This window comes from Cynara cardunculus (genome assembly GCF_001531365.2).
Source record: "Cynara cardunculus var. scolymus isolate 2C chromosome LG 11, CcrdV1, whole genome shotgun sequence".
Classification (NCBI taxonomy): Eukaryota; Viridiplantae; Streptophyta; class Magnoliopsida; order Asterales; family Asteraceae; genus Cynara; species Cynara cardunculus.
Window position 1 is genome coordinate 18,099,796 of NC_037538.1, and position 19,258 is coordinate 18,119,053.

Below are 19,258 nucleotides of genomic sequence, written 5' to 3' on the forward strand. Positions count from 1 at the left end.
ACTCTTGATCACTTTTAATCTCATACCCAGCATGAATTGCATTTTAGAAGAAAATTGATTCAATACATCTCATTGTTCATTAGTGTTGACTTTCAATTATGATTGATTCAAGGTGGAGATCTCTACTTACAATTCTCACCATAACTTCACTTCGAACCCAACCTATAATATATATATATATATATATATATATATATATATATATAACCTAATCTAACTCTTGATAATAATAATAATATATGTAAATAATGTCTGACATCTCCTAATTCCAAGTACTGATGCAAAGGAATAGGTTAATTTTGTATCCAAAACCATAATGATAATAAGACAAGAGAAAAGTCCTTTTTTGCTTATTCTTGTATTACAACCAGAAATGAATCTCACATTCGCCTTGGGATTTTCCAAAGTATGTATATATATAAATATACCTTCATCACTAGCTTTTGTTGCAAAAGCAATACACCTCTCTCTCAATTATGAATCTCTACTTCTAACCATACAAATAGTACATGAGGAACCTGCAAACAAAAGCTTAATCAACTTTCTACAAAGTTTCTTAGAATTTCAGCATTGGGAAAATATGAAATATGCATACCTGAACAAGTAGTATATGATGAAGAAAGAGAGAACAAAGTATGTCACAAGTTTACATGTTTTTCGACTTGATTTCTTTTCAAACACCTGTATAATTAAATCACTTTCTATTAGCAATGTATGTATATAGACACATATTCAAAGTCATAACATGTGTGTGTGTCTTTGTGTGTGTGTGTTTGTGTGTGTGCGTGTGTGTGCGTGTGTGTTTTTGTGTGTGTGTAAAATACATGACATGCTCATAAGCAATCGGCCAGAGCCCATTAACTTTTCTAGGCTGACTATTAATCCAGAATTAAAATATTTGAACAAACCAAATGAATGGTAACTGGATAGATTTAAACTTTTACCATCTTGAACCTATCCATAGTTCCTGACATGATCCCCCTTGCCGAATCCATCCCATTTCCCTGTTGGTTAAACAGATGACCATCAGAACAAATCAGAAGCAAAAAAACAAACATCTATTATACTTGTTTACCATTCGGTCCAGCATACGGTTATGACTCTGCACCTCCTCATGTATATCGCCAGTCAGCTGTCAACGTCAATTATCAAATTAAAATAAGTTTATCATGCAGTCAACATAAAATGGTAACTGGGATTCCTGAGTTAGTAAAAAGCAGGTAATGAGCAATCCGAAAAAGATAATCAACCCTCAAAAAATAGCACTCTAATTATGATGATCTAGATCTCCCAGAAATGATCTCGTTGTCTTGAAGCTCTTTTTTCTTGTTTACAGATTTTTGCACCAACAACAGGAACTGCAAATTTCTAAAGTTCTAAGATTATTCTAAATCAAACTAGTCAAGGACTGTTCATGTATTTGGCATAGAAAAAAAGCTTATTCTAACAAGTAGGGGATCCAAGAACGTTCCCTTTGTTTAAGGACCGATCAGGCTATCAAATACAACTAAATAAACACCATATCATGTCAGCGTAGTTATCAACCACATGCAACGGTGCATGGAACTGCAATCATATGTGATGGCACATTGCCACAGAAGTCGTTGCACCTCCACATTAGATGGGAATTTGGCACATGTCATGGATGCTAGGACAGAAAGGCACTGTGTATTTGGGGTGGAGCAAATGATGCAGCATGCAGGTTTAGTATTTGGTCACTTTTAATACATTTTTCAGCTAATTTACTAATTATATTCAATGCATTGTAGCGTTTAAGATTTTAGTTACAGTGAACCATAAAACTTTTACTTGACTAATAAAATACACAGAACATGAATAATAAATCAAAAGGCAATGCCTAATCACTTCTATCAACAGAAAAAGTAATCGGCAGAATAATATAATTTTAACAGATGAATAAACTATGAAAAATAAAGGTACCCACCTAGAGATTTTCTAATTCAATTCACTATAAAATAAATTCAATAATATGATTTACTTGCTGTTTTTATCATTCAAAAAGAAAACTTATATTTTGGTTTTGGAGAATAGCACATGCCACTGCATGTGTTATGGCTCCTTTCTTTACTTGGTGTCACGCTAGCGCCATGTGTCATCAGTAATTTGCTCGGTAAGATCATTCTGCCTTCTCTGGGAACCTTGAAAACTCCCCTACGGTCTATCGATACATCATTGACAGAACTACCCATTTAAACTGATGTTACCTTTGGTATTCTACATTTGATCACTTAAAATTGTACTAATACTCACTTCCTTGATAAACTAACAAGTCAACATGTTCGCAATAAGAACTAACAATAAAAATTGAAGAACTCACTCTCTTTAGAAAGACGACTCTGTCTTGCAAGCTATTTAAAGATTTTTCATTTTCATGCTCATCTATATTACCGGAATATGAGGAAGAAGCCCTGAGACCCCCCTCCTCAATGCCATCAAGGTTATCAAATAAAGCGGTTCTAGATGCACGATTGTCCCTAGAAAAAAGAGAAACCATGAATAAGAATTTATAATTAGATGAAAGAAACTTATACATGGAGTTGATACAATAAACCTGTTACAAGAACACTTGCCAGAGCATAAAAATAGTAATATTTAAGCATCACCCAGCAACAGCTTATTCATCAACCAACTGTCGAAAATTTGCAGATCATAATTTGCTAATCATTGCAATTTTCATTCCTTACCACCATTGGCTTTCTTATAATGAAAGGATGAGTTTATTAATGGATCCAACAACCACTGACAAGTTGACATTAATGTAGCACGGTAAGCCCCTTCACGAAGGTTATTTAAATGCAATGGAATGCCTTGACTATATGGTTTGTGTAACATTGCTGGAAATCTCCAGTTCCCTATTTGGTGGGTAGTCTAGCAACCAATCTCCCTTTATTTTCGATGGAGTGTAAATCTCCACCTAGTCAAGGATGTATGTTTTATGAAAAAACTACTTGCAAGATGATATCCCACAAACCAACCAAAGTCAAATAGCACGTTAGAGCCCTGGAGGAGTTATTCGTGATCTAAGGGATTAGATTAAATAAGGCTGGAGTACTGGGAGAGTTAATATCATAAAAGGGTTACCATCATGCAACCAAAGCCTCCTAGGTTGAGCAGGGAACTCTTTGTAAGCTGCGTTTCCCTTGCATGTTTGCAGAGAGGATGTTCTCGTGAATTGAACAGTCACCAATGAGTAACTTCATCAATTGCTCTAAGGCTCATCCCTCAGGAGTCCTAATATGGTAATGCAACTACAACATACAAGGTGTGGCGAGTCCAACAACAAGCGTCAAAAGTTGATACTTGCTTTGGTTGGCATTACAAAAAAAACAAAGCAAAGTTTGATGAAAGATGCTAGTTATCATATGAGTAGGATAAGTGATGTAAGCAGGGGGTGTCGTGTGACCATAAAATCCAATCAAGGTAAATTTACTTGGTTATATAGGATGTGGTGAGACCTGCTAGGATCTATGATAATGCTTGAAACTCTGAACCCCTTCAGAATATATCAATCACCTCCCATAAATTAAATGGGAGCAATTTTTTACAGTGTTCGCAATCAGTAAAACTCTTTATTCGTGGCAGGTCCAAGTTTGGCTTTCTTTCTAGTTTTATAGAAAAGCCAGCTGCGAAAGCTGAAGAAAAAATGGGAAGCTGAGAGCTTTATGATCAGGTCCTGGTTATACAACTCGATGGAGTCAAACATAGGAAGAACATACCTATTCCTTCCCACAACAGAGACGCTGGAATGCAGTCAAAGAGACCTACTCTGCACTTGGCAACACAGGTCAATGGTTTCAAATTAAACTTCAGTTGTGGGAAGCTATGCAAGGAGAAAAGACGGTGACTAAATATTACACAGATCAGAAGACTCTCTGACAGGGGTCTGATCTGTTTAATAATTTTGAATGTAGTTGTTCAAAGGACCAGGCCTTGTTCCAAAAGATGGTGGAGAAATAGAGTTTTTGAGTTCCTTGTGCATAGTGATGCTTGGAGGAGGAGCCACTACAGCATCAGTTCCACCTAGTGATACATATACATTTATTTCACCGAAGCCTGAAAATCCCTCAAATTTTCTCGACCTCCATGACAAACGGATAGGGATCGTCCTATGTGTGATCACTGTGGCAAACCTGGACATCTTAAGGTGAAGTGCTGGAAATTGCATGGCAAGCCACATGTCGCATGGCCGGTAATTCCTATATTTTTTCATCTTACTTTCCCTGTTCTAGAAATCAAAAGTAAAAATAGTAGATGGTTCTCTATCTTCTATTGTTGGGAAAGGTTCAATCTTTCTATCTCCATCTATTACCAAAAAGAATGTGCTACATGTTCCTAACTTATCCTACAATTTATTAGTAGCCTCATTCAAAATTGCCATTGTCTAATCAAATTCCTATCCACCGGGTGTATTTTTCAGCACCTATGCTTGGGGAAGACGAGTGCCAATGCTAAGGAAGTAGAGGGACTTTATCACTTTGATGATGGCAGCCTTTTAGAAAAACAAATTCAGAAACCAAGTAGTTCCTTTTTCTGTGTCTAAATGATCAAATGATGTTATGGAACTATAGACTTGGCCGTTCTAGTTTTAGTTATCTAAAACGTTTGTTCCTGTAGATTTTCAAAGATAAAGATATGAGACATTCCAATGTGAAATATGTGGATATGCAAAACATTGTAGATCTGTACATCCTTCTCTTAATTACATGACATCCACCTCTCTCTCATACAATGTGATATTTGGGGTCCATCAAGAAATAAGAGTGTTTGGGGTAATAAATGGTTTATAACCATCATTGATGACCACACTAAGAATATATGGGTATACCTTTTCAAAGAAAAATCAGAGGCTGCTGAAATTTTCAAAACTTTTCAAGTTATAATCAACAATCAATTTCAGTCAAAAATTCAAAGTTTAAAAAATGATAATGGGCATGAGTATTTTAACTCTATTCTTGGTAGCTCTCTTTCTCAAGAAGGTATATACACCATAGCTCATGTGTAGATACACCACAACAAAATGGTGTGGCAGATAGGAAAAACTGGCATCTCTTAGAAGTACCAAGTGCTTTACTCTTCGCTATGCTTGTTCCTAAACATTTTTGGGGTTAAGTTATTCTTACAGCATCCTATTTAATTAACCAAATGCCAACCTGGGTTTTAAACTACACCACACATTGAAAGCTTTGAAATCTGCCTTCCTTTGAATAGGATTTCCACAACATTATCTCCTAAAATGTTTGGGTGCACAACATTTGTTCATATACATGGTCATTGTCCTGATAAATTGGATCCTAGAACTCATAAATGTGTTTTTCTTGGCGTTTCTCCAACACAAAAAGGTTATAAGTGTTTCGAACTCAGGTTGGGAAAATATTTTGTAAGTATGGATGTCACGTTTTTTGAATATAAGCCTCGTTGACAAAACATCCCTTCAGGGGGAGAATGAACCAAGTGAAGCTCAGTTTTGGAACAATATTCTGCACCTAAAATTAATTTTGACAATCTCGTTTTTTAGTCAAAAAATCTCCCCGTCATTTCTTACCCAATCAACAACCAAACATGATATAAATAAGCATGTTACCATAACATCTCAAAATCAAGAGATGAATGAGAGACCTTCTACTTGGGCACCAACCTCAGAACTTCGTGTTTTCTCTAGAAGGACACCATGCAAAGCTACCAATATGCCTACTTCACTACTGCCACTATTGTCAGAACCAGGCATAAAGCCAAGGTACATCTACTCTTCCTATCGTTGCTTCAAATTTAGAATAAGTCTAGTAATCATGATGGACCTATAGCTCTTAGTGAAGGTACATGTAAATGAGCCAAACCTCCTGTATACCCACTATCACACTATGTCTCCTATACTGAACTTTCACGAAATTTTCAAGCTTTCCCCAGTAGTATTACAAATGATGAGATTCCAAAGTCGATAAATGAAGCTCTAGTGCTTCCAAGATAGAGGCAAGTTGTGTTCAGAGAAATGAAGGCTCTACAAAAGAATGATATTTGGGAAGTAACACCTTTACCCAAAGAAAAACACCGAGCAAGTAGCATATGGGTCTTTGCTATCAAGAACTATGCAGACGGAACCATATAGAGGTATAAAGCAAGACTTGTGGCTAGGGGGTTCACGCAGACTTCCAGCCTGTACTACCAGGAAATGTTTGCTCCGGTTGCTAAACTAAATGAGCTAAAAGTTTTACTATCTTTGGCAGTAAACCTTGACTGGCCACTTCATCAGCTTGAAGTGAAGAATCCATTCTTAAACAGAGAACCAGAGGAAGAAGTCTACATGGACGTTCCTCCGAAATTTATGACATGTTTTCGTATGGGAAAGTATGTAGGCTAAAGAAGTTCTTTTATGGACTAAAATTCTTAGTGTGTACGTGGACGATATTGTGTTGACGGGAGACAACATAGTAAGAACTATAAGCATTAATAAGGTTTCTTTTTAAACAATTCAAAATTAAAGTATCCAATATGAAGCTCTTCTATGATAATAAATCTGCCATAAGCATAGCTCATAGTCCTGTTCAGCATGATAGACCCAAGCACGTCAAAATTGATCAAAAATTCATCAAGTAAAACCTAGGAAGTGGAGAGATTTCTATTCCATATGTACTTTTTGCAAAACAACAAGCTAATATCCTTACAAAAGGATTATTCAGAGAAATCTTCGAAGGAATTTATAATCAGGTTGGGCATGATCAAAATCTTTGCTCCAGCTTGAGGGGAAGTATTGAGAGGATGTTCGGTTGTTTTTTCATCAAGCCCTGTATGGATTAAGTTGTCTGTAGAGAATTAGTTGTCTGAGAGGATCAGACTAAATTGTTGTTTGGTTGTTGTGCAGAACAAACGGTCTGAATGACATAAATGACTATTTTACCCTTCAGTCTGTATTAAACAGATTGAAATAATTGTTCAATAAATATGTTGAATGGTTGATTTTGAATAGATAATAAATGATCCATTTAATCATTTTTAAAATAAAAATTTATATTTTAAAATATAATTCGTATATTTATAATAATTATACATGAAAATATTTTTTATATATATAGGGGATAAGGACTGATACACACATTGAGACTATACATCTTGCGGTGATACACAACGAAGATCTCTGCCGATTCAAACCCATTCTCCAATGAAACACAACCTACATTTTCTCCGGCAATCCGACCTCCTTCTCCAGTGATAAGAGATGGAAACGGGGCAAGTAATGGGCACAAAATGCATCCCAACCCGACCCGGTTTTATGTCGCCCGTCACTAGGGAAGAAACGAGGCAGTTTATTGGGCGGGTAATGCATCCACCTTCCCGACACTAATCCCCGTTAAACCCCCCCCCCAAAAATCCCCGACCGCCCCAACAGGTTTTGGGGAAAGGAATACCCGTGGGTCTGGGAAACCCATTGGTTACCCATTCAGTAAAAAACAAAGTACCTCAAAATTATAGTGAATCGTTACTACATTAATTACGAATATTGAAAATCAAATATATTTGTCATTTAAAAATAAATTTATACATATATATTCATTTATACACACACTATATACGTGTAATAGAAAAATTAAAAAAAAATAATTGGGGTCGGATTAGGGGCGGGTAATGTCATCCCCGACCCGCCCCGAACCCTCTTCGGGTATGAAAATAAATCCTCGTCCCCGCCCCGTTACCCGCCAAATAGGGGAATCCCTACCCCTACATGTAAAACTTCCATCCTCACCCGTTTAGGGAAAAAATTACGTATTTTAAAATAAAAATAAAAAATGAGTTTTTAATTTTAAAACAAACAAATAAGCCTCAAATTTAAAAAATACAGTGACCTAAGCAACCACATGTGATCATAGATCATGACAAATTTAAAAGTATAAGATTATTAAGCAACACAAAGAAACTAAGCAAATTATATATTAAAATATATACATACATATACATATATATATATCCATAGTTGTGAAAGGCGCACATAAGGCGCAAGCTTTTGGGCTTTCTGCATGTCGAGGTGAGATGTATTGATGAGGCGCACGAAGGCCTAGGCCTTGGCTGAGGCGCTATATGGGCCTAGGCGCTCCTTATAAAGATTTCTATAAAACCAGTCAAACAAACCCTAATATTAAATAACTTTCTTGTCTCTTAAAGTTCTACAAAAAGCATTATTAAATAAGTCAAAATAATATTAATTAAGTCTTATAATCTCCTAGACTTCTAGTCTTCTACAAAAAGGAGTTATTAGGTAAGTCCTAATATTAAATAAGTTATTCAATTCTCATGCCCCAAAACTTGCTCCCTGTAAATATGATCCATACCTTATACTTCTCCCTCACGGCTTTAAACCCAAAACTTCTTCCTCAGGGCTTTAAACCCTTCTCTCTTCTGATTGCTACATTGGAGGCTTGTACTTGCTACGTTGTAGGCTTGTACTTGCTGCATTGTAGGCTTATACTAGTCAAGACTTTATTGAGATATATTTTGCTATTACTACATTTTAGAAATTGAAATTGAACTATGTTTTATAGAATGCTATTTGAGTTGTGTATAACTATGTATGTATACATATATATAATTGTTTTTATAAGATGCGACCCACACCTCGTGCCTAGGCCCCAGGATCCTTTGCGCCTAAGTGGGCCTTGAGCTTTTAACAACTTTGTATCTATCGGGTATTATTAGGAGCAGGTAGTTCCATCACTACCGGTGAAATACACACCTGCCCTACCCCTTCTATGATGACCCAGAAAAAGAAGAAAACGATGAAAAAGAAGAAAACGATGAAAAAGAAGAAAAAGAACAAATGTAGTGATTCAACCCCCCCCCCTTTTCTTTTCTGAAACAGTAAGCTCCCTCACCATTCTTCAAGAAAAAATCAGTGCCCACAAAAAATATGGAGTCCTCCTCTTCCTTGATGGATTTTTTCTATCTACAAATTTCTTCCTCTTCTTTACATTAATAGCTTCATTAGCAGCTACATTGATTTTGTGATTTTAGTTGAACTCACAAAAAATTGTGATTTTTATCACCGGGTTTCACGAGAGCAGTTGGTTTCTTTTTTACCAAAAGGGTTTCAATAGTTTCAGTATGAATAAAAATACCGATCGTGAATCATTAAAATGGGGATTCCTTGATAGTGCTTTTGATTAGAGAGTTTCACGAGAGTGGTGGGTTTCCTTTTTACAGAGAGTTTCAAGAGTGCTTTTGATTAGAGGGTTTCATGAGAGTGGTGGGTTTTCCTCAGAGTGTTATGAGAGTGTTTAACTGGTGATGGCAGGAAGAAGAGGGCTCGAGCTTGAAGTACACAGATCACGGGTTTAGGGTATTCTGTGAGGCGCGTGTTTTTTTAAAGGATGTGTTGTTCTTTATTGCAAGGGTAGTTGTAGGAAAATAAATGGTAGAGTGTAAAGAACTAAGATTTTCTAGCCGAGCGAATAAGCACTTGACTTAATGAATAAGCTTCAACCGAACAACTTCTTATAGTTGATCGCATAAGCTATAACCTTATACAACCCATTCAGCTCTTTTCCAAACAGCCCCCGAGTAATATCTATAGATAGTATATCTATCTAATTAGTATTTATGTATTTATCTTCGTTTTAGATAGATTTAATGATATGTTGTAATCATATCACATAAGTATAGGTTCTAGATAGATGCAAAGTTAGTTAGACATGTACCCTGTAGATTTATTCGTGTGACTAATAGAAGAAAAATATATTCCTTCTAGATATTCAGCTTTCACCTTCAAATTCTTTCTTTCTTCAGGGGAATTTGGTTCGTTTCAAGGAATGAAAATGGAATTGATGATGAAAATAGAGTAGAATAGGAATGATTATTTTTATTTCATTGTATTGTATTATTGGGAATTTCCTTCCATGCTAATATTTAAAAAAAAACACCAAGCATCTACAAGACAAAATCATTGCATAACATCTTCATGTTCATACAACACATCTCATCTCCATCCCAACAAGCATCTCCAACATATCTCCATCTTCATCTACATCACAAAAAGCATATCCAACACATAAAATCAGAATCATCTGAATCTCCTACTTCATTTCTGAACACAAAATTGAAATCATCTGAATCTCCTACTTCATTTTTGAACACAAATTTTGAAATTATCTCCATCTCCTATTTCATCTCAAAAAAATGAAGGTAATTTCATCTCTTGACATATTTGTGTTTGGAGTGCTACGTTGGGGTAAGGACTAGGGTTCATGAGAGAGATGAAGGGAGTACTCAGTTTTGCCGGCCGCCATTGATGGGGTTGTAGAAGTAGAGTGATGGTGTTACCATGGAGAAGGGAAGAAGCCAGTGATGATTGAGGGGTGAGAGGTAGACTTGAAGAAAAAGTTTCTATTCCCCCCAAATGGGGGAGGAATGATCTTTACCCATATCTATTATAATGATAGATTAGAAATCTTAAACCAAACACCATTTTTCATCCCATTTCCATTCTAGTTTGAACCAAACATGATCAATGACTGTCATTTCCATTCATTACCTTCTAATATCTCCAACCAAACACCACCTTCTTTCAACTACCATTATAGCCTCCCAAGTTATACATGTCCCCCCATATATAAACAGCCAAGATACTACCTTTTCCATCACTCAAAACTCAAAATTAACTATGAAATGTAAGTGATCAATAAGATTGAAATATCCTGGGACTCAATGGCTTATGATGGGTCAAAACAGAGATAATGGGAGTTAACAGACAGCTAACTCATTTATGGTTATGGTCCACAAATCATATGAACATTTTCATTCACCCTCACAGTCCAACATTAGAGAGAGTCGGGAGACTCCTAGAGAAACTTGAGAAAAAACGTGCACGTTTGGGGCATTCCGTAAATGGTATTACAAAGTTCACCAAGTCATCATCTTCAAGTCACACCATTTAGGAGGAGCATTATGCATGCTCTCATAGCCATTTCCACTATAGCAGCTGAGTGTAGTTACGAGGCAATATGAATGATCCTAGATTCCTAGGGACTGAAGGTACTATCAACAACTATGCATTTCATCATCCAAACGCAAATCAACTACGCAAATATTCAAATCACGTGTCTCCGCTTAAGGAACTATTTTAATCCATAACTTTAACCAAGTCTTTACAAAGCGTTTGGCATTGCCTATTCCTTTTTTACTAGTGATCGCACAAAAACGTTAAGCACTGATTCCAAACTAGGTTTTCTGCTTTAATATTTTAGAATCCCCCTAAACAATCAACTCAGAAAGGGAGTACATTGCAAATTAAAGATAAAAACGAATGATAATCACGATAACGAACACTGACGAGCGATGGAACCCAAATTTATTTATAAAGATTAAAGCTCGAACCTTCGATAGCTCATGTCTGGATCAACGGAACAATGGACGGTTTCTCCTGATTAAGTTTGATAAAAGTTTGCATAAATTCCAATGATGGAGAAGTCAGGCTAGAGCTTGCACAACGTTCGTTAGCAGGGGTTCAGATCCAACAGATTCCGACGGCAAATTCCAGTTTCCGGTGGCGGATTGTAAAGCGAAACGAGTACCAAAAGGATTATTGAGGGGTTTTTGCCCCTGCACGTTGACATCACGTGGATGCTACTCCTTGCGCGCTGTTTTTTTCTCTTTTTGGGCCCATGAATTAATTAGCATAACGTAGTTTTAAAATTGAAATAAAATAAACGTCTATCTAATTGGTTTGAGTTTAGCTTTAAAAATCAAAAGTATCAGTAGATTTTAGATTCAAATTTAATGAGGAATAAAAATCTTTTTATGATCATGGAGGTTCAAATATGATGACTCCAGGCTATCTGCAAAACAGGTGGTCATCTTAAAATTAGTCGGCACGCATAGCAGGTTGAATATCCAGGTCAAAAAAATTGAAATAAAATAACAACATTACATAAAGTAACCTTTTGATGATTTTTTTTGTAAGTTATTGTTTAACTTGTAAACCTTATTATTTTTTTTTATTAACCATGTATACTAGCATTTATTAAAATAGAAAATGTCTTCACACATAATAACCAAATTAATAATATTTAAATACTTACTTCATAATTAAATCAGTCTTCCAAAATAAATCTCACCAAATTCAATCGTGCCTCTTCTTCCAAAGCCCAAAAATTCAACACGATTTCAGAGTCACATACTATCTTTTGAAAGACTTTTGTACTTCTCAAGTGAAGAAAGTGAATGCATTTCACAACCTCATAAGTGAGCATGGAAGTTTTGTTTTGCAAATCCAACTCAGCTTTAGCCATATTGTTCAAGGCGTTTTCAAGCTTCTTTCCAAGAAATATAGATGTGCTATTTAGACCATCAAAAAAAGGATCACCTCGACTTTTCTTTTTATTACGTTGACTAGAACATTAGTCATTACGCAAATTGGGTGGTTGTTCTTGATCTCCAAAATCATCATCTGATTGTTGTTCTTCATCTCCAGAATCAACATCTGATTGTTGTTCCTGATCTTCCATGTTCGCCTCCTCAACCATCTCTTGCTCTATTTCCTTGAGCTTGATCCTTCCCAAAAACAATATACAAATCCTCAAAATTAGGAAATGCCTTGTTTTACCATTTAGTTGAATCTTTATGAACCTGTTCATATCATAAGATTTAAAAATTAACAGAATAGCAGGTAATAAGTAAAATTATAACAAAATAAAATAGCTCGTACCTTAAAATAAGTCTCTCAGATAGTTGGTTCGGCAACTACACATTGTTTCAAACTATCATAATGAAGCCGCTGGTGTTTGTACCATTTACCATATCGTATACAACTTGCTAGTCTTTTTTCATCGTTTTAACTCAACTTTAGCCATTCGATAGCTTCTGTTATGGTTTTAATCCATCATACTTATTCTTAAAATCAAAAGAATTAAAGTGTAGCATCAAACTGTAGCATTACAAAACATAAAGATTAAATTGAATACTAAATAATCATTAACATTACAAAGCATAAAATTAAATTGTAAAGATAAACATAGAAATACAATCATCAAAGTGTAAATATTACAAAACATAAAGATCATAAGGATTAAAAATCATAATGATCAATGTTTTAACATTACAAATTAATCAATAATCATGAATCATCAACTTGTAGCATTCCATTGGTCAAACATGTTTTGTGCCAAATTATTTCTAGATGCAGTCCACTTGGTCTATGTCCCAACAAAACTTATTTTATCCTCATTTTGGAGTTCATATTGGTGTCCATCATCGTCGATTTTTCTGTCCATCCCTTGTTCATTTTCAAACGGGTCGATTGGCTTTTTTATGCCTTACATAATTATGGAGGAAATGACATGCCATTATGGTGTTAATATTCATTTCAATGAGATGATACGAGTTATCTTTTAAAATTCTCCACCTTACTTCCAAATACCAAAACCTCGTTTTATAACATTTCTTGCCGAAGAATATTTCATGTTGAGAGATCCTTTTGGAGTAGTTGGTTGGTATTCATCACCCTATTCATGTAAATGATATCTTTGATCTATATAAGGGTTGAGAAAACTCTTTCCATTCGTGTATCCAGCATCTACCAAGTAATAATATGGCATAGGCACCTTCAACACATTTGGCCTAAGAAAAGTATCTCGAAGCACTCTGTCATCAGTTGTTGACGCCTCCCATCCATGTAAGACATAGATCCTTAACATATTTGCTGTAATATCATTCTTTATTGTTTGTCCTCAAGTGGCACTAATGTGAATCCCAGTTTCATGTAATATGAACAAATCTTCAAAGAATCATCAATGGAGAAATCATGTTGTCATTGATATTGAGAGAGAAAGTTACAAACTGATACGCATACAAATGAAAGTTCAAAGTTGCAAAACTAACTAAAAGAAGTATTTATACCCTAAAAGTATTTACAAGATAAGCCCTTTAACTTGAACATGTTTACATTTTAAAACCCAACAACCTCCCCCTATGTAATCAAGTTGCAAAATTTACACAAACCTTCTTCTTCTCTTTCTAAGCCCAAAATAAGTTTCAAATCTTTTGATGAGCTTTTTGAATTACAATTTTTCTTCAATACAATCTAAAAGCTCTGGAAATCAGCTCTTTATCTTTTTCATCCATCTTCACTTTCTCCCTTTTTATCCACATCAAGTTTGTTCTTCAACTGCATCTTGCCAATCTTTAGAGTACCATTAGAATAGCTTGCAATCTCTCCAAATCTCATGAGACTTATTTCACTTTTACCATTCATGTACTCCACACTGAACTTTGGTTCTTCTAAGATCATGTATAAAGGAAAATTTTCAACATCGGACAAACTCTGGTTAGGATTTAGCAAATTCACTTTTCTCTCGTTACTTTCTACACCAATCTACAAATAAATGATATACGAGTACTTCACTTGTCTTTTCAAGAATCTGATCATATGAGTCAAGGCAAGAGTAAACATCTTCTGGTCTAATAGTTCTCTGACGTAGTTCAAAGTACATAAACTCCAAATCTTCTAGATATAACAAATGAAAATCCGCTTTAGAAAATCTCCATATTCTTCCATCTTGATTTGTGACATGAAAGGTTGGATACCAAACATGTACCAACCTCTTTTTATAAACTTGAATAATGGAATTATCCTTTGCTTTGACTTAATTACATGTTTACTTTGAGCTTGAGATCTCATCATATATATATATATTCAACCTGATGATCCTTGTTGAATTCGGTGATTCCCATAACCTTTACAACATCCAACTTCTTAGTTTTCGGGGAAAAAAAATCTTCCTCTCAAAATCTTCTAGAAAGTCAACTTCTGATTCTAGAATGCTCCCACCTTTTAGTTTGTGTTGACTATGCCGGTGTACTTTTAGTTCTGATAGACTGCCCCGTTTGATGTATTGAAGGTTCAGGTTGTTGCTCTCTTTCAGTTGATTATGGACTTCCCTTATTTAACTGGTTTATTATATCAAAATCTCCTTCTTCTTCATACTCATTATCAGAAAAAGTAAACAAGTCTTCTATCTCATTTTGACCTGTAACTTGAATGATTCTAATTCTTCATCATCAGACTCTATGGCCACAAGTCAACAATTTATCAGCTAAAATCTTCTCTTCCGTCCTTTTATCAGCAACCTCATGCTTTTCAACCACTGGTTCTATATTCTGATCAACCACAATTTCCATTGCATCAACTTGAGTACTACCTTTAGATCTCTGAACATTCTCAACATCTACATCTAAAATTCTCAACCCCAACTAATTCAACTCAGGTACTAGTTCCTTCAAATAATCTTTGGCGTTTCATCTACCCCTCATGGTAGTTTTGATCATCAGGATCATCATGTCTTCTTTTTAACATACCCGCCTAAGTTTTACAGTTATCCTCCAAGGTTTGAACCCTTTTAGATAGAATACATAACGTTTGTTGGAGAGAATTGGAAGTTGACTTGATCAAATTAGTGACATTCATGAAGTTGTTTTTGACTTCATCTGAATTCCAAAAAATCCAGTCTTGCTCACAACATCACTTGAAGCCTCAGTTTGTCTTCTCAGTATACCAACCAAATCCACATCTGTAGGATTAACCTCTGTGGACTGAGAAAGAAGCTTTGCTTATGGTAAAGAATTTAACTCTTTAGTAGACAAATCTTCCGGTTGTCTTTCAGGTGGTTATGGAGGTGGTGTAGGTGGTGTAGGTAACACTTCAGCAACACTCTTACGTTTAAGCAATCTTTTCAACTCATCAGACTGCTTGCCGTAGAATTTTGTATAGCTTTCATTGTAGTGGCTAAAATATATCTAGAAACATACGGATAAACAACACCTGGTCTACGTAGGATACCAATTTGACCTATATTTAGTACTGGCGTGATGTTAACACTTGTAGGCATGCATGTATATGCGCATTTGTGTATATGAGTATATGCATGCATGGAAATGTATATGTGAATATGTGAAAATGTGAGTATGTACATATATGTATATGTATGCATACATGTATGAGGTGGTATGTGAGGTGGGGTTTTATTTTAATAAACCTTCCACCGCCTTTATGTGGAAAGGTATTTAAAGTAAAAATGTTTTGAAAGGAAATTTCAATTGCCATTTCTGGAAAGTCTATAAGGAGAAAGTGAGCTTCCGTGTGAATTCCTGGCAAAGGTAAACACTAATTTTGGGATCAATTGGAAGTTGTTTTCTATGTGCATATTTCATCTTCCAAAAGTTGCTTAAGGTGAGTTTTTATAAGGCTTTGAAACTGGTTTTGATCATTTGAGGGTACCTTGTTTCTGCATATTGTTGTAAGAAGAATTGTTATATATATTATTGGTATCAGAGCCTATTGATTGATTATCCAATCAAAATGATCATTTAAAATCTCTCAATATTTTATTCTTCTTTCTCATAAAAAATTCTCTCTTCATCTTAAAAATTTTCAATGGCCAACTGGAATTCCGCTTACAATGTTGGTTCCCTCACAAAGCCTCCAACTCTTCAACGAGAGGAGTATCCTCAATGGAAGATCAGAATGGTAAATTTTCTGGAGGGAATGGATAGGAATCTCCTGCGATCCATACAGGAGGGTCCCTACATTCCTCAAACTCTAGTTCCAAGAGTTCCAGGAACAAATACCACAGYTGAAATTCCAGCATATTACATGCCAAAGGATGAAAGAAATTGRGACGAAGATGATAGAGAAAGAGTCGAAACTGACAGAAAGGCCAAAAGATTGATAATCATGGCCCTACCTAATGAAATCTTTCAATCCCTCGATACATGCTCCACTGCAAAAGAACTTTRGGACGAATTGGCAAGTCAACTGGAAGGAGGAGCAAAGACGAAGAAAAATCGTAGAGCACAATGTCTCAACGATTACACCAACTTCAAAGCCCTCCCTAATGAACCCATACAAAAGACTTATGATCGCTTCAACACATTGATAAATCAATGTCGTAGAAACGATATCATCAGAACCAAGGAAGAAAACAACGTTTTATTCCTAAAAAGTCTAAGCGATGAATTGACTCAGTTATCCATGTCTCTACAAGCAAACCAAGACTTAGATGGGTGGTCTCTTCATGACGTGTATGGAACTCTTGCAGCACAAGAGAGCGACATTATGAAGAGAAAGGTATCCATTGGAGGACCTCTTGCTCTTGATGCCGATGAAAAGGAAAAATCAAGGACTCCTACCAAAGAACACAAGAAGAAAGGCAAGAAAGCATTGCTTGTAGAATCAGAATTTGAAGAGGAAACTTCTGAATCAGATGATGAAATTAAAGCTTTTGCCAAATCATTGGCCTTGATTACAAAACAGTTCCAAAAGAAGTTCATCAAAAAACCCTACGAACGAAAAGAGTTCAAAAGGGAAAAGTTCCAGTCATCCTATGATAGAAAGCCATCCAAATTCTATCAAAGGGACGAAAGAAGAGATGGAAGAGAAGAAAGGGAAGAGAGAAGAGAATAGAGAAGAGAAGAAAGGAAAGAGGACAAGGAAGGAAAGAAAAATGACCTTCGATGCTTCAGATGCGAAAAACTTGGTCATTTTTTTAAAGAATGCAAAGGACGCTTGATCAAGGATGCTGATTACTATAAGAACAAATACAAGTACAATTCAAGAGAGCGAAGCTTGATGGCCGAAAAAGAAAACTGGGTGTCCGACTCTTCATCAGATGATGAAGATAAAGCGCTCATTTGTCTAATGGCCACGTCCAATGCAGAATCCTCCTCCAACTCTGATGACCAGGTATGTGAGTCTTACTCAAATGAAACCAACTCTGTTCCATCTGAACTAGAGTTAAGAGTAATTCAGCTTTCAAAAGATTTCTTGAAACTAAAAGAAAATTTAAGTTTTGTAAAATCTGAAAGAATAAAAGCGGAAAAAGAAGCAAGTTTCTACAAAAGAGAAACTGATCTTCTAACCGTAGAAAAGGATGATTTAGCAAAAGAAAAAACTCGCATTAGCACCCTTAAGAAATCAGAAGAAGATAAGCTTCTGGAATTGAACAAGCGTATAACTAAGGAMCTGGAAAAGAAAACTAAGGCCTTAAAGGAATCTGAGGCAGAAAGACTGAATTCAGTAGCTCTTAAAGATTTCTTTCAAAAGGAGCGAGAAATCCTTCATCAGAAGCTTCAAACCAATGAACTTTTGATGAAAAAGTATAAAGATGCACAAGAAGTTTTTGAAAAACTAAACGGCCAAAAGGATACGTAAGGGATCAGATTCAATGAATTAGATTCATTCATCGAACTAAAGAAATCCACCCTTGAATCCACTTTCAAACTTGGATGCATTCAAAAACCCGACTTCTCTCCAAAACCAAAAGCTAATTTCAAAAGAGTTAAAGTCGATGGAAAAACTGTCGTTTCAAGACAGAATTTTGAAAATGTGGTCTACGAGCAAAGTACTTGTGATAATGAAATAAATGACACTTCTAAACTAGAGATTGTTGAAAATTCAATTGAAAATTCAGAATCTCTGTCTGTCAAATCTAATTCATTAGCAAGTACCCGTTGATGAAAAAGAAAATCCGAATGATAAACCATCAACTGATGAACCGATGAATCAATCTAGTGAAATTGAGAATTCATCGAATTCAACATTGATAAAACCTCAAGAAGATCAAACTGAAGCATCAACCTCTAAATCCACATCTTCCACTCCAATCCAAGTTAATTTTGATTTTGAGAAATCAGCAAGAGACTTTCTTGACTCTGAATCTGAAGATGAAATAAGTTGTGAACCACAAAAGATCATTGAGACCAAGAAACCTAAAAATTTCAAGTCCTCAATGAAATCTGGTAATCCTTCATCAATAAAATCTTCAGACAAAGGAAAGGGAAAGGTGAAAGATGTTAGATCTGCCAAAGAAAACTTAAAAGGCCCTAGTACTCCATTCAGGTTCATCAAGTTTACCCGTGAGCAAAAACAAAAGTGGTCGACCTCTGATAAACTTAATCACAACTCTTCTTTCCATCTAGCTGAAGAAAAGTCCACATCCCTCAGAAGAAAAGAAGTAAAGTCCAAGCCTAGAACCGATGCTAGAACAGGATCCATACCTATGTTTACTTCTTCATTTTCATCGAATAAAAAGTTTAGACAACCGCACCAAAAGCATCATTTTTGTCAATGTCTAATTCTTTTACAAAACCTGAGGAATCACATGTTGACACATCACTGTCCCTTCACACAACACGTTTATCGATATAAAGTTGGAACCAATGAAAACGTGAAAATGCCCAAATCAAAGGGCAAGGGAAATTCAAA

The 19,258-nt window shown here is 35.6% G+C and overlaps 1 protein-coding gene across 1 annotated transcript; it reads right to left on the reverse strand.

The window, feature by feature from the left end:
• Nucleotides 1-317: 317 nt before the first annotated feature.
• LOC112521667 (bet1-like SNARE 1-2) lies at nt 318-11,602 on the reverse strand. The gene is made up of 6 exons (XM_025130658.1): nt 11,377-11,602; nt 2,339-2,495; nt 1,076-1,132; nt 945-1,004; nt 596-681; nt 318-518 (listed from the first exon to the last, which is right to left on the reverse strand). Exons 1-6 carry the CDS (start codon nt 11,388-11,390, stop codon nt 491-493), a joined length of 402 nt encoding a protein of 133 aa, XP_024986426.1. The 5' UTR covers nt 11,391-11,602; the 3' UTR covers nt 318-490.
• Between the last annotated feature and the right edge of the window lie 7,656 nt (nt 11,603-19,258).